This window comes from Panthera leo, chromosome D1, assembly GCF_018350215.1.
Source record: "Panthera leo isolate Ple1 chromosome D1, P.leo_Ple1_pat1.1, whole genome shotgun sequence".
Taxonomy (NCBI): Eukaryota; Metazoa; Chordata; class Mammalia; order Carnivora; family Felidae; genus Panthera; species Panthera leo.
Genome location: NC_056688.1, coordinates 54,369,182 through 54,394,521, shown reverse-complemented (window position 1 = coordinate 54,394,521; position 25,340 = coordinate 54,369,182). Strand labels below are relative to the sequence as shown.

General features: G+C 39.6%; 1 protein-coding gene across 1 annotated transcript; it reads right to left on the bottom strand.

Moving 5' to 3' along the window:
- Positions 1-4,925: 4,925 nt before the first annotated feature.
- CLNS1A (chloride nucleotide-sensitive channel 1A) lies at positions 4,926-24,342 on the bottom strand. The gene is made up of 7 exons (XM_042906276.1): positions 24,133-24,342; positions 18,415-18,551; positions 15,210-15,314; positions 14,455-14,562; positions 13,170-13,343; positions 8,183-8,272; positions 4,926-5,667 (listed from the first exon to the last, which is right to left on the bottom strand). The coding sequence occupies exons 1-6, from the start codon at positions 24,255-24,257 to the stop codon at positions 8,205-8,207; spliced, it is 717 nt and encodes a 238-aa protein (XP_042762210.1). The 5' UTR covers positions 24,258-24,342; the 3' UTR covers positions 4,926-5,667; positions 8,183-8,204.
- Between the last annotated feature and the right edge of the window lie 998 nt (positions 24,343-25,340).

Here is a 25,340-nt window from a genome sequence, read left to right as displayed (position 1 = left end):
ATGGGGGCGCCTGGGTGGCTCAGTTGATTAAGCATCCAACCGTTGGTTTTGGCTCAGGTCATGATGTCACGGTTTCATGAGTTCAAGCCCCACACTGGGCTCTGTGCTGACAGGGCGGAGCTTGCTTAGGACTCTCTCTCTCTCTCCCTGCCCCTCCTCACTCCTGCTATCTCTCTCTCAAAATAAACTTAAAAAAATTAAAAAAATAAGTAGAGTTGCAATTATTATCTTTACATATATGACTTTTCCTAATGTGCAAATTTATAGAATAAATTCCTTTAAATGGAGTTTCTGAGTCAAACAATATTTCCATTTTTAATTTTGACAAATAGTGTGACCATCAGTTTTTATAAAAAATCTTTTATTATGTACAGTCTCAATTTATTTTTGTTTTTTGTTTTGAAGATTTACAGCTGCAGCAGACAGCTATAAGTTTCTTGCAAGCCAGCATCTGAGTATCCTTTCTATTTGGGGTAATCCACCACTGTGAGTACCTGCGTTAAAGGAAGTGCCCTCCCACTGCGGAAGCTGAAGGGGCCAGATACTCCTGTTTTCTGTCCCTGGCAACACACAGTCCCTGCCAATCAGGACTCTGTGGTGACTCAAAAGGCATGGGATCAATTAAAAAATCAGTCTAAAAGCAACAGAAGAATCATAGCGTCTTACATAGGCCACTCCTAGTTGCTAATCTTTTTATGAGCCTGGTTTATTTCCGTTTTCCTGTCCATCTTGTGAGCTACCAGATAGTGTTCCAAAAGACTTTTTTCTGCTTAAATTAGCCAGAATTGGATCTACTTACAACTAGAATTAATGCTACTAATTTTTAGTCGCACTTTTATGAACATAAATTGCTACACTATCCTACTTGCACTATATACCATGAAGGCTTGGTCTGCTGTATTTTTGGGTAAACCTGTATTTGCTTTTCTTCATAATTCTGTCAGCTATTTACTGCTGCTACTGATATGCCTGATGCAACCACCCCTTTTTTCCTTTTGTATCCTGTTGCATGACTAGAAACTAGATGCTCAAGTACATCGGACCTGTTTGTAGAGCAGGGATAGAGACTTGCACTGAAGGCCAAGAGGTCCTACGAGGAAAATGAATAAATTTCATCACATCTATTTTAATTGCTCAGAGGATGTTTCAATTTCAGACTTCTCGGATATATCCTAAGAGGTGAGTTAACACTGCATCTGCTATTTCTTCTTTCTGTTATGAAAAGAATGAATTACTACTATTGTGTAATACTTAACATTTTCTGAGCCATTTTCTAGGTACTTTTGTTCTAAGTATATTAGTGATTCATATAATCTTCAAAATAATAATTTTAAAAAGTCTTAAAAATTAGCCTCCATACACTTGCATTTAGCTTTCTTATCCCTGGTTATATATCTCTATTTTTATCTTCTTTTTTTAAGATTTTATTTTCAAGTAATCTCTACACCCAACGTGCAGCTCCAACTCACAACCCTGAGGACGAGAGTCACATGCTCTACCTACTGAGCTAGGCAGGTGCCCCTATTTTATCTTCCTAGAATTATATTATTAACAAAACTTCTGACTAGGTTCACTGATCTTCCAAAAGTTTTGGGACTGACCTCTCATCTGCAATTACGACATTCCCCCCCACCATTACATATTGGTTTTACTTATGTATATATGAGCAGAGTGAGATCTAGTGAAAATGTTTCAGTTTCAGTTTCAGCTCCTTTGTCAAGGAATAGTAATAATTCTATTGGAATCCTCATAAGAGATCCGCTTAGAATTACTATGTATTAGCCAAAGAGGATGGGTGCCAGATATAGATTCATCCATTCTAGAAACACTTTTAAAACAGGAGATGCATGAGAATTAGCTATATATATAGTAATAAGGATACTATCTAAAACCATGCAGATAAATAAAAATTCTATCTAAAAAATCTAGTATCTCTCTGAACAATGAGTAATTGTTCTTTTTTTTATTTTAATATTTTTATGAGAGAGAGTGTGAGTGGGGGAGAGGCAGAGAGAGAAGGAGACAGAATCCAAAGCAGGCTCCAGGCTTTGAGCTGTCAATACAGAGCCCGACCTGAGGCTCGAATCCACAAACTGCAGGATCACAACCTGAGCCGAAATCGGACACTTGACTGAGCCACCCAGATGCCCGAATTGTTCTTCTTAAAGTATACCCTGTCTTCTTCTAAAAGTAAAGGGCTATATAACCATGATCATCTGTGCATAATCTCTCATCTTTACCAATACTGACAGAGATCCTAACAAGACCTCAAAATACATAATGTACAAAGATTAATAAGCTTATTTGGGGGTGCCTGGGTGGTTTAGTCAGTTGAGAATCTGACTTTGGCTCAGGTCATGATCTCATGGTTCATGAGTTCAAGCCCTGCATCAGGCTGTCTGCTGTCAGCACAGAGCCTGCTTCAGATCCTCTCTCCCCCTCTCTCTCTGCCCGTCCCCTGCTCACTCACATGCTCACTCTCAAAAATAAACTTTAAAAACATAAATAAATAAGCTTATATGAAAAGTATCAATATCTGACAAACTGATCTGTGGGAGGAGAAAACCCACTGGGATCATTTTAATGAATACATTTTTAATTTTTTTTTTAAAGATTTTTTAAAATTAATCTCTACACCCAGCACGGGTTCAAACTTACAACCCCAAGATCAAGAGTTACATACTACTAACTGAGTCAGCCAGGCACCCCTATGAATACATTTTTTAAACGACAAAATTTAGAACAGATGACTATAAACACTAGCTTTAATGGATATTTTGGATTATTCACATTACAGGGGAAAATGTCCATGGCTTTTCTTTAAATTTCCTCTACATCAAGAAATAGGAAGCAAACAATCCCAGTAACACTGAAATTAAGTTCAAACAGAATCAAGAAATGTTGGTTTACTGATCATTATGAATTTCATTTTTAAGAAGTCTGACCTGATCTTTTTTTTTTCACTTTCTATTTTCTCAAAGCTATGGGAGCAACTGAATAATATTACAGAATGTTATTACAGCTGAATCTTTGAAAGTCACTTAATCTAATCCCCTCATTTTATAGATGAGGAAATAGGTCCAGAGAGGTTTAAATACCTTGTCTGCCAAGCCAGAACTAGATGCTTGGTCTTCTACATCTTAGATGACTGCATTATGCTGACCACAGCAATGCCTATAGGAAACAGTGCACCAAATCTCCTTGACATTTTGACATATTTATTATCAGAGCACTTTATTGCTTCACTGAAAGTCACGAGTATAAGTTTGTAAGTATGACTTCAAAAAAGGACTCAAATAGAATTTCTAAGATTAGACCATGAGAATACCCTGTTTACTGAAGAAGACATAAATGTCTAGGATAGAATTATGAGTGCTGCTGAGATTGCCAGCAGAGAAATCTGGGAACTTCCTGTGCTGTCCACTGAAATTTAACATTTAAAATCCTGCAGTGAAGAGAGAACTTGCTTCCTTTCAACTGCTGGCAGATGGGAAGGTTCTATAGTGTTATGGAGCACAGGCTTCAAAAACACAGTTCACATGGCACCTGGGCGGCTCAGTCAGATAAGCATCCAACTCCTGATTTTGGATGAGGTCATGATCTCATGGTCATGGGATCAAGCCCCACACTGGGCTCTGCACTAAGCATGGAGCCTGCTTAAGATTTTCCCTCTCTCTCTCTCTCCCTCTGCCCCTCTCCTCCACTCATGCTCTCTCTCTCTAAAATTAAACAAAAAAATCACAGCTCACTATCTATGACTTTACCTATTTTACCTCTCTGTAGCTTCCTCATCTCTAAAGTGGCATAACTGGGTGGCTCAGTCAGTTGAGCATCTGACTTCAGCTCAGGTCATGATCTCACGGTCCCTGAGTTCAAGCTGCGCATTGGGCTCTGTGCTGACAGTTCAGAGCCTGGAGCTTGCTTTGGATTCTGTGTCTCCCTCTCTCTGCCCCTCCCCCACTCGTGCTCTGTTTCTACCAAAAAATGAATAAACGCTGAAAAAAAAAAATTTTCAGTGGGATAATAAGGGGCGCCTGGGTGGCTCAGTCGGTTAAGCGTCCGACTTCAGCTCAGGTCATGATCTCACGGTTCATGAGTTCGAGCCCCACATTAGGCTCTGTGCTGACAGCTCAGAGCCTGGAGCCTGCTTCGGATTCTGTGTCTCCTTCTATCTCTGTCCCTCCCCCACTTGTGCTCTGTCTCTGTCTCTCAAAAATAAATAAATGTAAAAAAAAATTTTTTTTAAGTGGGATAATAAAAGCACCTGTACCTCATAAGGTAGTTAAGAAAATTATATGCATAATTATATGTATAATGTATATAAAGACAGGGCTGATACAGAGAATGCCTTAGTCAAGTTCAGTTTCCATTTCCACATGGCCCTTTTACTTGCCTACTGTAGCAAATTCAGTATTTCTGAGAGTCTGCTGAGAAAAAAGAAAATCAGCTTTTTCCAATCTACCATGCAGGATGACAGAAACCAAGTGAAACTGCTAACAAGAACACTGGGCTTTGTGGTCACAAACTAAAGTTTAGTCCCTAATTAGCCAAGTGATCCTGAATAGCTTTTCTATTTTAAAAGTGCTATAATGGTATAAAAAGTCCAAGTATACATCTGTAATTATAAATCAGCCTCACAAATACCCTGGTGTCTGAAAACTAAAAATTGAGAGTCAATAAGTATAAGAAATTACCTGATCCAAGTGCAAGAAGCAGAAATCCCTTGAAATGCATTCAATCTTTGCCCTATTAAATATTTGCCAGAAACTCTAACTAACTGTACATTTTCTTACTCATTTCATGTTTATATTCTCAACAAAAGTCAAACAAAAATAAGAACTGTTAAGACTCTTGTTTTTTACCAGTCTTAATTAAAAAAATTTTTTTCTCACTGATGGTTTTAGTCAAGAATGAGAGCACAATAATATAGAAAACCTAGATTTATTTGTTTGTTTATTTGTTAAAGACAAAACAATTATCCTCTGAAGTACTCTGAGGACTTCATCCCAATTTCATTTGGTTAGGGAAACCAACCTAAGAGGTTACAAATTAGAGGATATAACCTAAGAGGTTATAACAAAAGAGACTGGTGAAACATGGTGAAAGGAGTAAAAGCTAGTCAGAAGCATTTGTTAGTGGCAGTAGATGTGGCTAGAATGTTTCCCAAGAGGCTCCCTAAAGATGCCTGAATGAACTGATCTAGGCCCCAAATTAGTCAAAAGACCCTTACCCTGGGGGAGAACAAGCAGAGGCCAGGATGTGAGATCCCTTTGTCTTTGTTTTTAAAGGGTAAGGGGATCCTTAGGCTCTAAAAGGATGTATCTTAGTCTCAGCCTCCCTCCTTCCCATCCAGTCCACCTTCGTAGGCCTCCCAGGTGACAGAGACACATATAATGAAGGCAGGAACTATAGGCCTATTCAGAGGGTACTTGCACAAAGAAAGTTTTAGCATAGATGATAAACTACAAATACCCTCTTGGTTAAGTTAATTCACCTTTGTTAATAAAGGTCATAGTCTCTTCTGCTGGTGACAACTTTTTGTCTCAGTATAGTCTGTCTCAAAAAAGAACTGGTTCAGGTAAGTTTTGGAGAAGAAAAAGACTTTCATCAACACCCACTCCACAGTAGAAGAGGCACCAAGTTCTTTCCTACAGTTATGAGCAGAATCTGAAAAACAAAAGATTTATAGTGTTTACAATAGTAATAGTAGCTGTAATTTATTGACTGACTAGTCAAGAGTGCCAGAGAACTTAGATATATTGTATCTTAGTCTTTGCAACAATCCTGCCAGGTAGTTTATCAACCCCATTTTCAGATGAGGAAACTGAGGATTAGAGAAATTATATGCCTTTATCCAAAGGCACAGAGGCCGGCATGTGGTAGAGCTGTGATTCTACCCTGTCCCCTTCATTCCATCTCAGGCATTGAGAGGTCCTTGTTCCATTATCTTGAAAATTTTAATGGTTGCATAAACACTCTAATTATTCCTTCTCCACTCCTTAATTTCAAATGATTAAAAATTTACAGACATTGTTTGGAATTCAGGTCAATTATCCAGATGAAGAACTTGTATAAACTTTATGAATAAACTCTCTCTCCACTCCAGCTGTAGCATAAAATGAATAGAAAACAAATCATCAGCTCATTAGAAAGTTTGTGGCTATTTTATGGTTATTTCACCATAAAATTACATTACAAAGAATCCTAAGAATTCTCATCAGTGAATTGCAGTAACATCTCATTTGTGTAACCATGAGTGACATAACAAACGAGTTTCTCATAATCCTTATTAATAGAGTGGTTGGTACTCTCTGAGTAGTCTATTTTTCAAGAAGAAAGATGTGAAAGCCAGAAGATCAAAAAATGCTTTCCAGTTTCAATAAAAGTAACTATGTAAGCATTACTGAACTGAAAAAGTCAACATACTATAAAGAACATGACAAGTAGAAAAGTGAGAAGGAAAGGAGACTTAAGTTGGCACCAAAAGATTTCCCATACAGTATAACAGTGAAGTACCGATATCTGGAATTGTGAGATCTGAAAATTAAAGTTAACAGAGCTGCAGCAATATGAACACATAATTTTAGCTAACTGCCAAGGAGACAATGCTGGTTTTAGACTATATAGCTACTAATGACAGAAATAAATGCTGTGGAAATAAAAGTTAAGTATTTAAAGGAAGAGGTATAAATCACAGAACTGCTAAGACATTATTTTCTGATAGTTCCACTGGCAGCATCTGAGAGGAAAGCAGAGATTCATTACCATTTTTCATGGTTAGTATAAGAAGATATGTCCACAATGGCAATAATTTGGAAGGTAAATGGAACTTGGAAAAAGGAGGGTTCTCACAACCCAAATGGATGACTCACAGTAGTATAAGAGTCAAACCAAAATATATAAATCTTGCCACATTATTACTATATGCTTTAAAAAAATAAAGGATCCGGGCAAAGTAACATCTCAAAGACTGGAAGACAGACAGCATTCAAAAAAATGCCATCAGGTCAGAACTAGAAGGACATTGTAGAGGGAGAAAAGAGACAACAATTTTAACAATGTAAAAATCTTAAAGCTTAAAGGAAGGCTTACTAGGATTACTAGTCTTAGAGCTCTATATGGTATGAACTAACTATATATGACCTTCAGCTACTATCCAACACTCAGTTGAGATACTCAAGCTGGCAAAGAACAATGTATTTCTCAGAGTAACATGCAGCAAAGTCATGGACAAACTTTATGCAAAGCTCTCGAGAACATGTCCGGGAAAATTGGCTGTGAGCTCTTATGTCAGTCAGGAAAAGCAGGTATGGGGGCACCTGATGGCTCAGTCAGTTGAGCGTTTGACTCTTGATTTCAGCTCAGGTCATGATCCCAGGCTCGTGGGATTGAGCCCTGCATCAGGCTCTGCATTGAGCATGGAGCCTGCTTAGGATTCTCTCTCTCCCTCTGCCCTTCTCCCTTGTGTTCTCTCTCTCTCATGTACACTTTTAAAAAGGAAAGAAAAGAAAAGCAGGTATGTGGCAACTTGGGAAATGACTGCTTCTGGACAACTGTACATGGACTTAACAGTTTGGCAAATCAGTCCTGAACACTAAGGTACCCAGGACCTTGGTCCTCCATTATTTTCAGAAGGACAGAGGCCAATACAAGATTATGATTAAAAGCTTAAATGCAGTTTGGAATTACTTCTACTTCTGCCCTAAACTGAATAGCAGTGAGTTGCAGCAAATCTCTGCTTTGTTTTTTCTGATGAATGTGTTACGGTTTCAAACACCACAAGTGGGAAAAGATGACACACCGGGACATGATCTTACTCTGCTGCTCCCACCTGAGCCAACCAGGGAGCTCTTGATTTCTGAATAACGGGCTAATGGCCTCCTCCTGAGTTCACTGAAGATGAGTGATTATTCTTCCATGCCTCAATGCCTAGCACTACCCAATGTCTAGCACAATGCATATACTTAATATGGGATAAGTGCTCAGTAAATGTTAACCTGAATATCGCTGTTTGCAGACCTTGATTTCTTAGGGGAAAAAACCACTTAAGCCTGAATAATTTCAGAAATGGGTAACTAACATTTTTCCAAACTGCTAATTTTATAGAGTTCTCCTGAATCAGGAAAATAAAAACTAATTATTTCACAAGATTCAGTGACAAGGGAAAAAATAAACTACTTACCCCACAGCAGCATAAATCATTTTCAGTGATCAACATCTGCATCCTCAAACTGTCCAGCAACTGTTGGTGTAGTATCTACCTCCATCCCATCTGAAGGAAAAAATCAACTGCTGAGCAACAGTCCACTGAGCTCTTCAGACAGGTAAAGGTTCAACCTACACATCACCGGAAGGAAGTTAGTGCCCTCTGTTGGTAACAACTATTTCTTTCTCTTCTGAAAAAGTAACCAGGAACAAACCAAGAAAGAAAAATGCCACCTGTACATATAACATTTACTTTGTAAATTTTCAACATCAACACTAAAAGAACACTAGGTAAGAACTTTTGAACATGGTAAGCACCAACTGTTCACTCTTCACAGAACTGTGCTGGCTACTTACTGTGTAACTTATTACTATTAAAGGTATAAAAGTCCTATCCTTACAAAGCTTATGACATAATTTTGAGAAAAGACAACATAAGTAGAGTGAGATTCTCATTTCATAGGGAAAAAAGAGTGTTGGGGAGAGGGGAAAACCGGGAAAAAGTCCCTCTGGAAAGAGTTGTTTACAGCTGCTTTCTCTACTTCCTCACCTCCCATTCACCCTTAAGTCTTTAGCCCACAACGAACTGGCTTCTGCCTGACTCCCCTGGCATCTGGACATGAAGCTAGGCATACAAATGCAATATGTATCTAAAATTAACTCATCATTGGGGCACCTGGGTGGCTCAGTTGGTTGAGCGACGGACTTCCACTGAGGTCACGATCTCATAGTTTGTGAGTTCGAGCCCCGCGTCAGGCTCTGGGCTGACAGCTGGGAGCCTGGAGCCTGCTTCAAATTCTGTGTCTCCCGCTCTCTCTGCCACTCCCCTGTCATGCTGTGTGTGTGTGTGTGTGTGTGTGTGTGTGAATAATAAATAAACATTGAAAAACAATTTTTTTTAATTAAATTAAATTAACTCATCATCTTTCCACATAGAAAGGTTTCTCAGAGCACCTGGGTGGCTCAATCGGTTAAGCGAATGACTTGGTTTCGGCTCAGGTCATGTTCTTATGGTTCACAGCCCTGTGTTGGGCTCTGGGATTGTCTCTCTCTCTACCCCTCTCTCTGCCCCTCCTGTTCACGCTGTCTCTGTCTCTCTCAAAATAAAGAAACAAACTTAAAATTAAAACGTTTCTGTTGAGGCGCCTGGCTGGTTCAGTTGGTAGAGCATGTGACTCTTAATCTCAGGGTCTTGGGGTCGTGAGTTCAAGCCCCAACTGGGTGTGGAGTCTACTTAAAATAAAATAATTAAAAACAAAAAAAAAGAAGAAATGTTTTTCTTTCCGAATAGTCTTACTAAAGGATACCTCTCACCTGTGTAATCCAGAAACTCCTACCACATCTCTAACTTCTGTTGTTTCTCTCTCTTAAACATCTCTCAAATCTGTTAAGTCTTGTGACATTCACTGCTACTACCAAATGCAGGCCACGATCTCTCATCTAATTTAAATCATAAGCTACTTGGGGCGCCTGGGTGGCTCAGTCGGTTAAGCGGCCGACTTCGGCTCAGGTCATGATCTCGCGGTCCGTGGGTTTGAGTCCCGTGTCGGGCTCTGTGCTGAGAGCTCAGAGCCCGGAGCCTGTTTCGGATTCTGTGTCTCCCTCTCTCTGACCCTCCCCCGTTCATGCCCTGTCTCTCTCTGTCTCAAGAGTAAACAAACGTTAAAAAAAATTTAAAAAAAAAAATCATAAGCTACTTAACAGAGTTTCTCTTCTATCTTCCAGTATTTCCCTCTGCAATTAATTTTCCCTCTCAGAGCCAGGATCACCTTCTGAAACAATCAAAATAAAATTCTTCACATTCTCACTGATCTAAGCATAACACTGAAATTCTTTAACACAGCTTTCAAGTTCCTTTAAGATATAGCCCAGTTCACTAATCTACCTTCACCTGTTCCTGTAACAACTCCCCTTCACACTCAGAGTTCCAGACATAAATGAACCACTTTCAGTCCCCCAGAGATGAATAATCTCTTGAACTTTTGCACATGGCTGATCCTGTTACCCACCTCTCCCCTCTACCTGTATGCAATTCCCCTTCATTCAAGTCACTTTTATTCCTCTTTCAGATCTTGGCTTGGATGTCACTTACTCCATGAAGCTTGAATCCAGAATCTCTCTCAATCCAGGCTGGGTGAAGAGTTCAAACTCTGATTCCACAGCTTCTCAAGCTTCCCCTATAACTCAATGCTATATCACAACGTACTATAACCACCTAATTAGTTCCTTTATTTTTCTCTACAGAAGAATGCCACTGATAGGAAGACAGTAATCTCATCTCTTTTGAGCACCGCTGTATTCTCTGTACCCGGCATAGCAGTTCAATAAACACTTCTTACATAAATGAGCACATGAAGCACTGAAATGCCACAAGTAGATAGGGTATATTTAAATGGCAAGGATTGAAATTTACCAAGACAGCAAATTTCAGGTGTTCTCACCACAAAAAAAGGGTAACTATATGAGGAGATACATACGTTAATCAGCTTAACTGTAGGAATTATTTCACTGCATATATCAAAACATCTATGGGGCGGTTAGATGGTTCAGTCAGTTATGTGTTCAACTTCGGCTCAGGTCATGACCTCATGGTTCATGGGTTCAACCCCTGCATTGGCCTCTGCACTCGCAGCATGGAGCCTGCTTGGGATTCTCTTTCTGCCATTTCCCTACACACTCTCTCTCAAAAATAAATAAACTTAAAATTTTTTTTAAATAAAAATAAAATAAAAACATCCTGTGGCATATCTGAAATATATACAGTTATTATTTAAAATTTTTTTAAAACAAATCAAATTTAAAAAAAGAAGTGCACAGGTCAAACTAAATAAATAAATAAATGGCAAAAAGAGTGACATGGCTACTTAGGACTTTAAAAGATGGGGAATTGTATAGGCTGAAGAAGTTTTATATATAGGCAACTCTCAGTATGATAATAAGGCTTAGGAACAAAGGCCAAAATCTCATTTTAGCAAAAAGTGTTTGTGATCTTAAAATCATTTGCTATAAAGCATTAAATAAGGAATTTTACAATTAAAAAAACCCCTTCAGTGACGAAAGCCTTTTCAATGTCTAAGGACACCCTCCCATCAATCACTGTAATAAAAAAAAAAGTAACATCTTGGGGTGCCTGGGTGGCTTAGTCGGTTAAGTGTCCAACTCTTAATCTCAGCTCAGGTCTTGATCGCAGGGTTGTGAGTTAAAGCCCCACAGTGGGCTCCATGCTGGGCATGAAGCCTACTTTAAGAGAAAAAAAAGGTAAGATCTTGAATTCTTTCAGCTAAGAGTTTGGTAGAGCACTAGAAATCATCTGAACCATCTCACCCTACAGCCTATGTTAGAGGCTCACCAACTAGGATTTAAAATGGAGAGAATACACAAGGAATAACAGTGTGACCCAAAGCCTAAACTTTTCCAAATTAAAATATCCCAGACTTCAGGACCCCCAGGTCAACATGCTATGTGCATGAGGATATTGATCACAACATTATGACAGAAACTTACATGTACCACTGAAAGAAAAATTATGCTCTCTTTAAGAATGTTCTGCATCACTAAAAATTAGAAGTGGTAAGACTCTACAGCAACATAAAATACCAGTATATATTAAATACAAGTAAGATGCAAGAAATGCTTATAACAGGGCCTGGTATATTCTTTTTGCATATTAGCTCATTTAATCCTCTCACCACCTATTAGCTATTTGACCTCAAGCAAGTTATATGATCTTTCTGCGCTTCAGTTTCTTCACCTGTAAAATAGGGATGACAATGGCATTCTTGGAAGGATTAAATGAGTACATATGTGTAATGTGCTTAAATCAGGGTCTGGTACATAAGAGCAGTACCTGAATGTTATATTGAGAGTAGTAGGAACAACACTGGAGGTATTTGGGGCAAAGGCAAAGTTGAGGCGACCAAAGAGTGTTCTCAAGATTAACATGGCACAGTGAGCTGGAGGCAAGGATGATCGAGGCAAAAGATCTACTACTATAAATCCAGCGTGAGAAGACAAGGGCCTAGGATTGAAGGGTAACAGTAATAGCAAGGAAATATGAAAGTCATTTATTTTATTAATGTTTATTTATTTGTGAGAGAGAGAGAGAGAGAGCGAGCGCGGAGGAAGGGCAGAGAGAGAGGGAGACACAGAATCCGAAGCAGGCTCCAGGCTCCGAGCTGTCAGCACAGAGCCCCACGTGGGGCTCGAACTCACAAACCGTGAGATCATGACTGAGCTGAAGTCAGACACTTAACCGACTGAGCCACCCGGGTGCCCCATTTTTGGTTTTTTGTTTTTTAATGTTTATTTATTGAAAGTCATTTAAATGAAAAATCCATGGATCTCAGTATTGGACTAGAGCAAGGAATAAGAAGTAAAGGCTGCACCAAAAGAATACTTCAATATTCTGACTGAAATAGGCACTCAGAAAAGCAAACCAGTCTAACAGAGGAAATATTTACAAAGAAGCTTACAAAGTAGAGACAAATGAAACAAATTTGAAAGCCTCTTGATTAAGGTCCAAAAATTTGTCACAAAACAAGAACCCAAGTGTACTGAATGCTGCCTAGCCCTTTAAATCAAGTGAATATCCTAGTTTTGCATATAATCACATAGGAATTCATTTTAAAAATAAAAATAGCAGCACTGATATGTACACACACATATATATACACACAAGCAAACAAAAAAAGACTGGAATGATATGCAACAGAAAAATTAATGTCTTTCAATTATAATTACACTTGATTTTTCATTTCTTCTTTGCCTGTGAAAAACATTTAAAAATGTCTTGACTGTGAACAGACCTATTTTTGTAGTTGGGGGAAAAAACCAAAAAAGTTGCACAAGTCTGAGATTTTTCTGTCTTAACAGTTTCCAAAAGAACGTGTATATCTCTCCATAGCTTCCCTCATTGCCCAAATGACCATCTGACTATTCACACTGAAAGAAAGAAGGATACTCACCTTCATAATCTCTTATTGAATCTTCTGTCCGAACTCCAGCCATGTTGTATTGGCTGCTCACAGACTGAGAAAGCATTCCTTCTAATCTCTCCAATGTGGCTTGGCCTTCTGCTGTTAAATGGGACAATCCTTCTTCATAGGTGTAAAATGTAGGGATGTCTCCCTGCCCTTGTTCTAAAAAAATAATATGCTTTTAAACTATTATAAAACAATTAGAAAAAAATGGATAATCAATAATGCATTTATTGAAGATAGGTACAGTTTAAAAAGGTTTCCAGGAAAATATTTTTCAATATTCGTTTAATACACATATGTAGGTCATCTGTTGAAAACAGAAATACAAAGAAAATGTATCTACCGTCTAGGATGAGAAGGGATTCCAAAAGATAATGGGTCAGTAAACAGCAATTCTTAAAAAAATCAAATGTCCAGGCACTAGAAGGCAAAGAGGATGTTCCTAAGGCAAAGAGTCTTATATTATCCTGAGATGGGAAACTTATAGATGAGTGCAAATTAATTTGGTATTAATTTGTACTGATGGTTCTTTCGGGATTAAAATATATGCTCCTTTTAAAAACTCAGAAATTCTGGCAAATACAAAAAGGATAAAAAAATAAAATCACTAAAAAATCTCAGTGAAGATGGGAATGTATTCAGATATATGAAGGAGAATTCCAGAACCGAGTTTGTCTCAGGCCAGGAAGTGGCTACACATGGAGGAAAGGGCCTTGGACAGCCAGATCGGTGGAGATGAGAGCAGTGGGGAAAAAGAAAAGAGAACAGCAAGCACCTCAAGTTACATGAATCTACCAGGCTAGCGATTGCATTCTGGTCTGGGGAGGCAAAGAAAAATGCTCCTAGATAAGTGAAATATGGTTCTGGGGGGAAAAACGACTTGGGAAATGAGCTGTTTGAAGGAGTATATTAAGGGAAGATGTAAGTAATACAGGTTTCAAGTGGTGGAGGGAGAAAGCTTATTCTTTGGGAGCATCTGCATCAACTTAAAAGACTCTCCCAACCCCAACTTTCCTATCTACCATTTCCTTTCCTTCCATTTATCTCTATCCATTTTCTGACCCCAATAATATCTGCTTTCTACCCTTAGCTTGGAAATTCCACAGTTTTTCCAAGCTGACTTTGACATGAATTGTGCCATTCACTTTTATTAATAACCACACTATCTAGGTATTTAATAGAGATCTAAAGAACTATAATCTCATACCTGTAGTACAAACAAATGCTTAAAATGAAACACCACATTTAAAAACAAATCCATTTCACTAACCATGTGCTTCCACATCATATTCTTCTCCATCGTAATCATCTGAATCTTCATCCTCAGGATCTGGATGCAAAGCCTGGCATTCACACATTGCAGTGAACATTGCCTCCACTGAACAAGGAAATTAAATTGTAATAAACATTCTTTTCTGGCCTGTGTACAGTAAAATTTTAGTAATATAACCACCAGTCCAAATAAATTCAATGAGTAGACAAGAAATATACACAATCACACTATTTACAAAACCTGCCAAATTCCAAGGAGATCAATCTTGAAAAGTGCTTGATGGCAATGGACAAGTTACAAAATAAGAATTCATTTCAAGATAATGTTGAGATCTCTTCATGCCTGGCTGGATTTTCTGAGAAAAAGAGCCAAAGTCCTGGTCAGACTGCTGCTAAATCAGGGTGAAGCCCCTTTCAGTTAATAGGGCTCTTTCCAGCTATCCTTGCGTCATTCACTTTGGAATCGCCAGGACTCCTTGCCCTCTATCTGGTAAGATTCAAAGTCAACAGCATCATGTCAAAAAAAATAACCAGGTTTCTCCATTCACAAAACACACCAAATAATATGGTGTCTCCTACGCTCTCACTACATTTAAAGTCTTCGGTATTAATAGGTATCGGGTCCTCAGTGATATGATAGATGTTAAAATGAAGAAAAGGCAATAGAACAGAGGTAATGAGGGTAAAGGTAAATGGGGTGTGGGGAGTATTTGATACATAAAGGGAAAAGAATCAATTCTATAGAATACTCACATGCTGACTTATCATTAGGCACAAATCTAAATTCAGCAATAGGTTCAACATCATCATCACTGTCGTCTTCTTCTTCTTCCTCAGCAACAGATTCTTTTGATTCCTCTAGAAAGGGAATAAAAATAACTTTTTAAATCATGTTTAGGGGTGCCTGGGTGGCTCAGTCGGTTAAGTGTCTGACTCTTGATTTCGGCTAAGGTCATGATCTCACTGTTCCTGAGATCGAGCCCCATGTAGGGCTCTGTGCTGTTGGCGTGGAGCCTGCTTGGGATCCTTTCTCTCCCTCTATCTCTGACCCCTCCCCCCACTCATGCACAAGCACTTTCTCTCTCTGTCAAAATATATAAACACTTATTTATATTTTTATTTTTTTAAATGTTTATTTTTGAGAAAACGCCAGCAGGGGAGGGGCAGAGAGAGAGGGGGAAAGAGGATCTGAAATGGGCTCCGTGCTGACAGCAGAGAGTCCAATGCAGGTCTTGAACTCACAAACCTTGAGATCATGACCTGAGCCGAAGCTGGATGCTCAACCAACTGAGCTATCCAGGAACCCCCATAAATAAAATATTTAAATTTGTTCACTTGTTTTGGAAAAAAAAGGAGCCTAAAATAATTTCTTAAAGGATGTTTACTGATGTATCAAATACTGCAACTGTTACATCAAATGATAAGAACATGGTTATTTTAAAACTAAAAGACTGTGGACTGCCTTTCTGATCTAGTCACACTGTACTTCACTGAGCCCTAGGGATTCTAAGCTTCCTTCGAGGTCATGGTGGGGGTGAGGAGACCCAAACAGTCAGGACTCTAACAAGTATAGTTCTATTGTTACCGGTTTCTTTTACCTTTCGTCATGAACCAAAGGGTTCAGTAGCAGTTTGTAATCCACTGATGTGATTTATCACTAATAATTTACAGGTGAGAAAACTAAGGCCCATACAAGTTAACTAATCCAACAGATAAATTACCAAAGTCTATAGGCAAGGAAAAAAAATACAGATGTTCAATAAAGAGAACTAGAACGTGCTGCTGGTAGAAGCAGAAATTGCTACAACTATGCTGGAGGTGTGTATATCCTACTACCCAACAATTCCTCATCTAAGTATATATTACGTACACAAGGAGTTTGTACATAAATGTTTATTGAAGTACTATATGTACTAGTGAAAATTTAAAAAATAAATGTTGATAATAAAAAGAAAACAGATGTATTGTTATCTGGTCATATTTTATACATGGACTGCAATTTAAAAGAACAAATATTTATATGTATCAAAATGCACAGAGGGGTGCCTGACTCAGTTAAGCGACCAACTCTCATTTTCGGCTCAAGTCATGATCTCACAGTTGTGAGATTGAGCCCTGCATCGGGCTCTGCACTAACACCTTGAGATTCTCTTTCTCCCTCTCTCTCTGCAGCCCCCCGCCCCTGCTCTCTCTCTCTCTCTCTCAAAACTAAATATAATAACATTAAAAAAAATGTACAGATTAAATAATGTAACTGGGTGAAAAAACTAGTTCCAGAATATATATAAATAATACCACTTACCAATTAAAATTTTAAACACAAAAGAAAATCATTACATTGCCTATGGATTTGTACATATTCAGTAAAAATCTAAAAACTTAGAAGGGAAGGACACATACCACCTTTAGGATAATGTTTAACTCGGGAGACAGAGTAGGAAACAAAATGGGGAAGGTACGAAAAGGATTCCAACAGTACTAATACTGTTTTATTTCTTTAAAAGTTATGAAAAAAATGTTAGAATTTATGCTACATAATAAATATTGAAAAATTTCATTACTCTCTGCACATTTCAATGTTTAAATTATTTTATAATTTAAAAAATCATGGGGCGCCTGGGTGGCTGAGCCGGTTGGGCGTCTGACTTCAGCTCAGGTCATGATCTCACAGCTCGTTGAGTTCGAGCCCCGAGTCAGGCTCTATGCTGACAGCTAGGAGCCTGCAGCCTGCTTTAGATTCTGTGCCTCCCTCTCTCTCTGCCCCAACCCACTCGTATTCTGCCTCTGTCTCTCTCAAAAATAAATAAACATCAAAAAAAAATTAAAAAAAAAAAATAATGTCAGGAGTGCCTGGTTGGTTCAGTGTGTGGAGCATGCAACTCTTGGTCTTGGGGCTTTAAGTTCGAGCCCCACATCGGGTGTAGAGATTACTTAATAAAATCTTGGGGTGCCTCAGTCGGTTGAGTGTCCCACTTCAGCTCAGGTCATGATCTTACGGTTCGTGAGTTCGAGCCCTGCATCAGGCTCTGTGCTGACAGCTCAGAGCGTGGAGCCTGCTTCAGATTCTGTGTGTCTCTCTCTCTGCCCCTCCCCTGCTCCACTGTCTCTCTCTCTCAAAAATAAATAAACAAAAAATAATAATAATAAAGTTAAACTAACACAATATAGTATAAAACTTCTCATTTACACTTACAAAAATTAACAAGTTTTAATTTCGTGCCTAATTTGTTTCTTGTTTGGAATTTTTACAATCCATTGTCCACAACCCCCCAAATGGATTTTCTTCTCTTTCTTACACCTTCTTTCACCACCTACCCTAGACTTTTATGAACCTTTGTAGGGATCTCCAACAGCAAAAAACTTGGGAATCTTGTACCACAGGACTTTTCAACCTTGGCACTACGAACACTTGGACTGGGTAATTTCTGGTTGTGGGAGGCTGTCCTGTGCCATGTGGGATCTCTGGCCTCTAAACTACTAGATGCCAGTAGCACTCCTCCCCTTTGCCAGTCATGAAAATCAAAATGTCATTGCGTAATGGGGCCAGGGGGACACAACACTGTCTGCCACTTAGAACCACTTCTGTAATAAAATGAAACCAAAAAAAAAAAAAAAAACCCAGCTTCTACACTAAACTCATGAAAGCACAAAGTATACTGATCCAAGCCTCTAAGGATGCCAAATATAAATGCCTTTACAAAAACAAAGAATAAACAGTTAAACGCAAGAGGAAAAATTAGAAATATAAATCCACAATAACTGAATAATTCTAAATGCAAACATACAGAAGGTAAAAAACCAGTGCCCAAATTATTTTACTGAGCTGAAATTTTGCTTAATAAACTATTATCCAAAATAGGTCAATCGTTTGAATATTATCTTATGATCAAAGACTGCTTTTTAAATATATGTAATATTCTCCCAAAGGAAGCTCAAGATTAAATTACACCATACATACCTCCAAATTTGGCATTCACCATAACATACAAATGCTCTCGTGGATAGGCATTTAGGTCCCTGGACACCGCATGCAAGCTAATAGTGGGGTATTCCAGTGAGAATCCTAATCCAGAGCCATCTAACCAAGACAGGCGGCTGAAAAACACGTATAAGGAAGATGATTTTAAGAAATCAAATCTTAATTTAAGCCTAAAGTTTATAAAGGTTCATCTTGGACACTTTATGCATGTGGAATAAATTCAAGCTTGGTGTTTAGAAATATTCCTAAAATAAAATTCAGCAGCAGGAACTGAATTTCTTTAAAACGAGAACTGTTAAGTTCTCTCCTCTAGGTAAAAATTCAAAGAGTTGAAATGTAATTTCTTAAGTCACATGTGTTTCTATGCGTTCCCTCTGGTTGTATCTGGAATGTCTTCTGGTGCCTTCCTTTTGCAAATCCTCTTCAGTTGGTTAAGTCCCAGCTCCTCCTTGAGCCCTCCTCCAGTTACTCCTGTCCATAATGATCTTTTTCTGAACTGCACTTATGTCCAATAATACGTCACTGAGCACTTAACTCCGTGGCAATGAATCTCATATGTACCCTGACAGAATGTGTCATATTTCTTTATGTCACATTCTTCAAAACCACTAGCATAGTGTTCAGCATGTAAGTATGCAATAAACACTTGGGAGTCACTAATTTCTCCACTAACCCTACATTAAATGGTGAATACATAAAATGGCTGTAATCAAACTTACCACTAGTTAGAAAATACTTATCCCACGGAAAGACTGTATGAAGACTTTCATTTATTCTGTAGCTTTAAAAGAAAGCTACAAATAAGCAAGGTCTAGTTTTCCCTCAAAAATGGCCAAAAGGAAATATTTTATTGGTATAATAAAGGAAACATATCACCAAAATCAGTATATTGAATTTTGAGTAAAGGCAGGATAATTTTTTGGCAATACTCACCCATCTGGAGCTGCACCACTTAGCAGGAAAAAAAAAAAAAAAAAAAAAAAAAAAAAAGGAGCAAAAGATCCTTAAGAAACCACACAGAAAAATGTTAATGCGATAAAAGTTAATGCAATATACTGGTTGCCCCGGGCTGGAGGGAAATACAGATTAACTGCTAACAAGTGCCAGTTTCTTAGGGGGTGATGAAAATACTCTAAAATCGATTGTGGTGATGGCTGCACAGCTCTGCAAAGAGACTAACAACCCCTGAACTGTACACTATGTAGATTATCTCAATAAAGCTCTTATTAAAAAATAATAATAATAAATGACAATAATGCCCCCACATCTTCTATTTCCTATACAATTTTTACAAGCCTGGTTGTTCAACTTCTAACCAAGCAAAAACAAATACAATAAATGAACCTAGGACTCCCTTGGGCAAGAACAATGACAGTGCAGCAGTCTGAGATCATGCACATTTCCATCTAACATGCTTAGCAAAAAGGAAAGGAAAGGAAAAAGGAAACCTGGGAGTCTTAAAATCATAAATCTTAAGAAGCTTAAAGAGGTAAAAGCTCTAGAAATGATTTTCTAGAATGATTCATCCCATTAGTTCCAAAGAAATAGATTTTGTTTTTGTAATTAGATTGTGGTGCTGTATGTGCCTTTCCTGTCCACTGCTTTTCTCTTTAAGGAAGTTGCAGATGAAATAGTGCTCATATCAAAGAAGTATTACCAGTCCCTTACTAAAACTCTATTATTTTAAGCAAATAAACTCCCTTTCCTCACCTCAACAATCCCCCAGAAATTATCACAATTCAGAAAGTAGTGCTCCAAATTTGGGTGTCCAAAATGATTTCAAATATTTAGAGCCACAAAATTTTAATGACTCAATTAGCAGATGGAAAAACTGAAATATAAAACAGACTCAGTGCCTATCAAATTACGGTCTTTATTTTAAAAAGCACATAATTGCTCTGTAGTTCCTTATACTTGGGACATGGATATGCACTCTACAGAAGAGAAGCCAAGTTCCACTTAAAAGAAACATTTACTCTGATCACTATGTTCTTACTCAACTTTTCACATATTCTAGAAGAAAAGGTCATGATCTCACGGTTCAAAGATTCGAGCCCCACGTAGGGCTCTGTGCTGACAGCTCAGAGCCTGGAGCCTGCTTTGGATTCTGTGTCTCCCTCTCTCTCTGCCCCTCTCCTGCTCTGTGTCTCTTGGTCTCTCAAAAATAAATTAAAAAAACATTTAAAAAAAATTTTTAATAAAAAAAAGATAGTAAATCCAAAGGAATGTGTTGCTAATTTCCAATGCTTTTGGAAGTATGATCATAAAGTCTGCCTTTATTCCTGGCATGAGGTGAAAAACAGGATACAAACATAAAAGAGCAAAGTCTTGAATTTGGGATGACTTATTTATCTGATTTAAAAATAACTTTGGCAGGGCGCCTGGGTGGCTCAGTCAGTTAAACGTCCAACTTCAGCTCAGGTCATGATTTCACGGTTCGTGAGTTCAAGCCCCGCGTCAGGCTCTGTGCTGACAGCTCAGAGCCTGGAGCCTGCTTCACATTCTGTGTCTCCCTCTCTCTCTGCCCCTTCCCTGTTCATGCTCTGTCTCTCTCTGTCTCAAAAATAAATAAACATCTAAAAAAAAATTTTTTTTTAAATTAACTTTGGCATAAAATATAAAATATAATTTAATTACCTACTTTATTTTACCTGTTTAAAATGATCCATTTTGAATGATTCATGCCTCTGATCTCTTCCTTACTTAGGTAAAAAAGTCAACTTTCTGTGAAAACTAAACTTTGAAAATAAGCTTCAGAGTTCCATATCTCTCAGTACACATCTGAGAAACTACCTAAAACCAAGTAAGACCCTATGCCTCTTTGCCTAAGATCCTAAAATAATTTTCCCAAAGCCCCTGGGCTATAAAGCCGAGCTCATGGAACACGGCTCTCTTCTTCTCCATCCTGATTATTTTTCCACTCTTTTCCACTTCTTCATTCAGATGAAGAACTGCTAGATAGTATGGGTGTGTGTGTGTGTTTCATATCCTGGCACACACAATATGGTTTCTCACTGTTGCCTCTGAGCATCTTGTTTCTTATTTACTTTTCCCCTTAGTCCACCTCATTCACTCCGCTAACTGTTAACCCTCATTTGTCAAATCTTCTAGTGAACCTTCCCAGTTTGTTGAGGCCTTGATTCTTCTATCAAAACTTGGAAATGCTAGGTAGGAAAGAACAAAAAAGTGGAAAGAGACCAAGGAGGTAGTGCCAACCATGAGTAAAAGGGGATGAACGTAGGTGTTCATGGTACTCATAATATTCTATTCTTAACCTAGCTGGTGGACATACACAGGTTGGTTTAATTATAATTCTTTAAACCATCCATATATAATGTATATTCTTTGCTGTATGTATACTTTACAAAAATACTTTCTTAAAGAAGAGATTTATTAGTGAAAAGCTGAAATCAAAGTTTTTTAAACATATAAGAGCTTAAAAGGAGTTTGTACTTCTTCAGTGCGATAACTGTATTGTGGTTATATAGAATGTCCTTGTTCTTAGGAGATTTTTGCTAAAGTATTTACAGTTGATGTGACAACATGTCTGCAACTCTCAAATAGCTCAGAAAAAAGATAAATGTGGTAAAATGTTAACAACTTATGAATCTTTGTGTTAATTAACAACACTTGCAATTTTCAAACTTTAGGTTTGAAGTTTTTCAAAATGAAAAGACAAGCACAGGACCTTGTCTTCCTTCCCTGAACAGTATACTGTTATATTACAGGAAGCATCAATACGCAGAGAAGCCATGGAGAAAAAGGGATGGTGTAGGGGATAGCAATCTACCTGTGCTGCACTCCCCACCACTTAAAAGGAACTGCTCTCCCAACATCATTAAAGATCTCCTTGCCATTACCCAAGAGACGCTTTTCAGGTTTTATTTGACTGCTCCTCCCTCTTGTCTATTCTCAAGTCTCTCCTTCCATAACCTACCTCTTAATGCAAATGTGTACCCAAGGTTCCATACTTGGCCCTCTTCTCTTCTGGGGTATCTAACCTATCCCCCATGAGTATATACTAACCTTTATACTAATGATTTCCAAATCTCTATCTTTAATACCACTCTCTCGGGGCGCCTGGGTGGCTCAGTCAGTTGAGCGCCTGACTTCAGCTCAGGTCATGATCTCAAGAACACTCCATGAGTTTGAGCCCCGCGTCGGACTCTGTGCTGACAGCTCAGAGCCTGGAGCCTGCTTCAGATTCTCTGTCTCCCTCTCTCTGCCCCTCCCCTACTCATGGTCTGTCTCTCTCTCTCAAAAATAAAAACATAGGGGCGCCTGGGCGGCTCAGTTGGTTAGGTGACCGACTTCAGCTCAGGTCATGATCTCACTGTCCGTGAGTTCGAGCCCCGCGTTGGGCTCTGTGCTGACAGCTCAGAGCCTGGAGCCTGCTTTGGATTCTGTGTCTCCCTCTCTCTCCCCCTCCCCTGCTCATGCTCTGTGTCTCTCTGTCTCTTGATAATAAATAAGTGTTAAAAAACAATTTAAAAAAATAAAAAAATAAAAAATAAAAACATAAAAAAAAAAAAAAAACCCACTCTCCAGAAACACACTCTTATTATACCCAACTAAGCACACATGCTCAGACCAAACTCTAATCTGCACCTCACCCCAAACTTACTTTTCCTCCCATTTGTATTTCCTATCTCAGTAATTGGTCAAAAGCCTAAGCTTTGCTCAGGCTAACATTTCCCTCAAACCAAGGGTTCTTTACATATTTTTTGTTCCCTCTGTGGTAGGCAGAAATCTGCCTCCCTCATGACCTTCATCCCCTGGTGGTAAGCCTATGAATACATTTGTTACCCCGCGAAAGAAACCCTGTGTATGCAATTAAGGTTACTAGTCAGTTGACAACAGAACTGGATATTCTGTGTGGTACAAAGTAATCACACGAGCTCTTAAAAGGAGAGAATTTTCCCTGGCTGTAGACAAAAGTGATGCAGCAGCAGAAGTCAGACAAATTTGAAAGACAGAAAAGATTTAATGTGTCATTGTTGGCTTGATGATGAATGGAACCATGCATCAAGGAAAGGGGTCCTCAGTCCTACAACTGGTATTTTAGACATGTCTGTAAAAGTCCAGTGCTCCAAATGGCTGAATAAACGGGTAATTCCTTCTAGGAATGGAAATGGGAGTCAGAAATGGGAAAAAAACGAGAGATGGGAGTCTGGTCCCTCTGGATATGACCCCCAACTTGAATGGGAATGAGGATGTTCCTCTCCCCACCCACACTTACAGAAAAAAAGCTATACCCCTTAACCAGACTTTCAAAATCCTCCACAATCCGCTCCAAACCTACATATCTTGCCCAGAGCAACACCTCCCGCACCTTTTCACAGAAAAGACCATGCACATCGATGATCCTCACTTAGGGGCTGGAAACTCAAACACCTCAAAAGGAGACCTTGAGTCAAGAACAACGCACGCACCAGACCTCGGGAAGACAGGCCGTCAAGAAGCCTAATGATGAGAGAACTCGGATGAAGAAGAGAGGAAGGCTCGGGAGGAGAGGACGCCCGAACAATCGAGTCTTCGCCCCGTCAGAGGCCTCTCCGAGGCGACCCGGGGCACGCGCTCCGCCTCGCAGCAGTCCCCGAGGTCGCGGTCTCGCCCCCGCCCCGCCACTCAGCCCCCGCCAGCAGGAACAAGGCGGCGCACAGAAAGCCGGCATTGGGGAACAGGGACCCTGCCTACCTCTCAGCGATGTAAAGGGTGCCGGTGCCGAGGCCCTTGCCGTTCAGCACAGCCTCAGTCTCTGGCTGCTGCTGCCGGAGCCCCTCAGCCGAGCCGGGCGGCGGGAAACTTTTGAGGAAGCTCATTGCAGCAGGGAGCGCGGAGACACAGGCCGGGAGCGAGCTGAAGCACCGCCACTCCAGCGGCTCACCTCGCCTCGCCTCGCCTCGCCTCGCCCCGCCCCGGAAGCGGTGGCGATCACCCCGGAAGAGCAACTTAGTCCGCACCGGAATTTGAGCCCGGTCCACCCGAGAGAGAGAAGTTCTGGGGCAAGCTCTCGGAGGCCTGAGGGGACTGGGCGGTGTTGGTCACGTGACCCCAGGCCCCTCCCCCTCGCCCTTCCTAAGGCTCCAGGCTGGAAATAACTGAGCTCTCTCTCCAAAGTGCTAGTGCTGCGTTGTCACAGCAACCCTATGAGAGTGGAAGCACGATGAATAATAAACTCCTTTTTCTACAGAAGAGGAAACCGAGGCCTGAGCCTTGGATGGGAATCAAAGACCACACTCTTCTAGAGGTTAGAGAGCTCGTAACTGGGTTCACGGCTCTTCTAGCTTGCGCGGGCCTCATCCCAACCTTTCCACATCTCAACATAACAGCCGCGCCCCCGACGTCACTCTGGGTCCTGAAGCTGCCCCTGTGCGGGAGCTGCGTGTCCCCCGCCCAGTCTCAGGCAGGCAAACGAGCCCAAATTGGTAATTAACTCTGGGCAAAGAGTTGGCTGGGTCAGAGAGGAGATGGGGCGCTAAGGGGAAAAGAATTAGTACTTCGGATTTGAAACTCTTGCTTTATTTCTTTGTTAGGCACTGAAGAACGAAGTAACAAGAACAATGAAAACTGTAATCAGAATAATAGCAAAAGGTAACTGAGTGTTAGGTGCCAGGCACTGTTCCAGGCACTTTCCCAGTATTATTTCATTTCCTCTTTATGCCAATTATATGGGAAAGTGACTGTTGATCCAGTTTTACAAATAGGAGGCCTGAGGCATTAAACTGAAGAGCAAGACTTTAGCCGTGAGAGACCTAGTGGAATTCAAGGAAGTCAGTCTCTAGGCCAAACTTTTCTTGCCTGTAAAATCAGTATGATCATACCTGTGCTGTAGCACTGTTGAGGCTGGATGGGCAGACATGTGGAGTAGCTGTATTTCTATCTGTTGACTAGAGGAGTGTTCG

Bases quoted from the DNA above. Each gene is read 5' to 3' on its own strand.
- CLNS1A (XM_042906276.1), bottom strand. From the start codon at position 24,257: ATGAGCTTCCTCAAAAGTTTCCCGCCGCCCGGCTCGGCTGAGGGGCTC. The intron at 13,344-14,454 runs GTTAGTGAAATG...TTATTTTTTTAG, and splicing joins ATATGATGTGGAAGCACATG to AACAAGGGCAGGGAGACATC. The intron at 8,273-13,169 runs GTGAGTATCCTT...TTTTTCCTTCAG, and splicing joins TTCAATAAGAGATTATGAAG to ATGGGATGGAGGTAGATACT.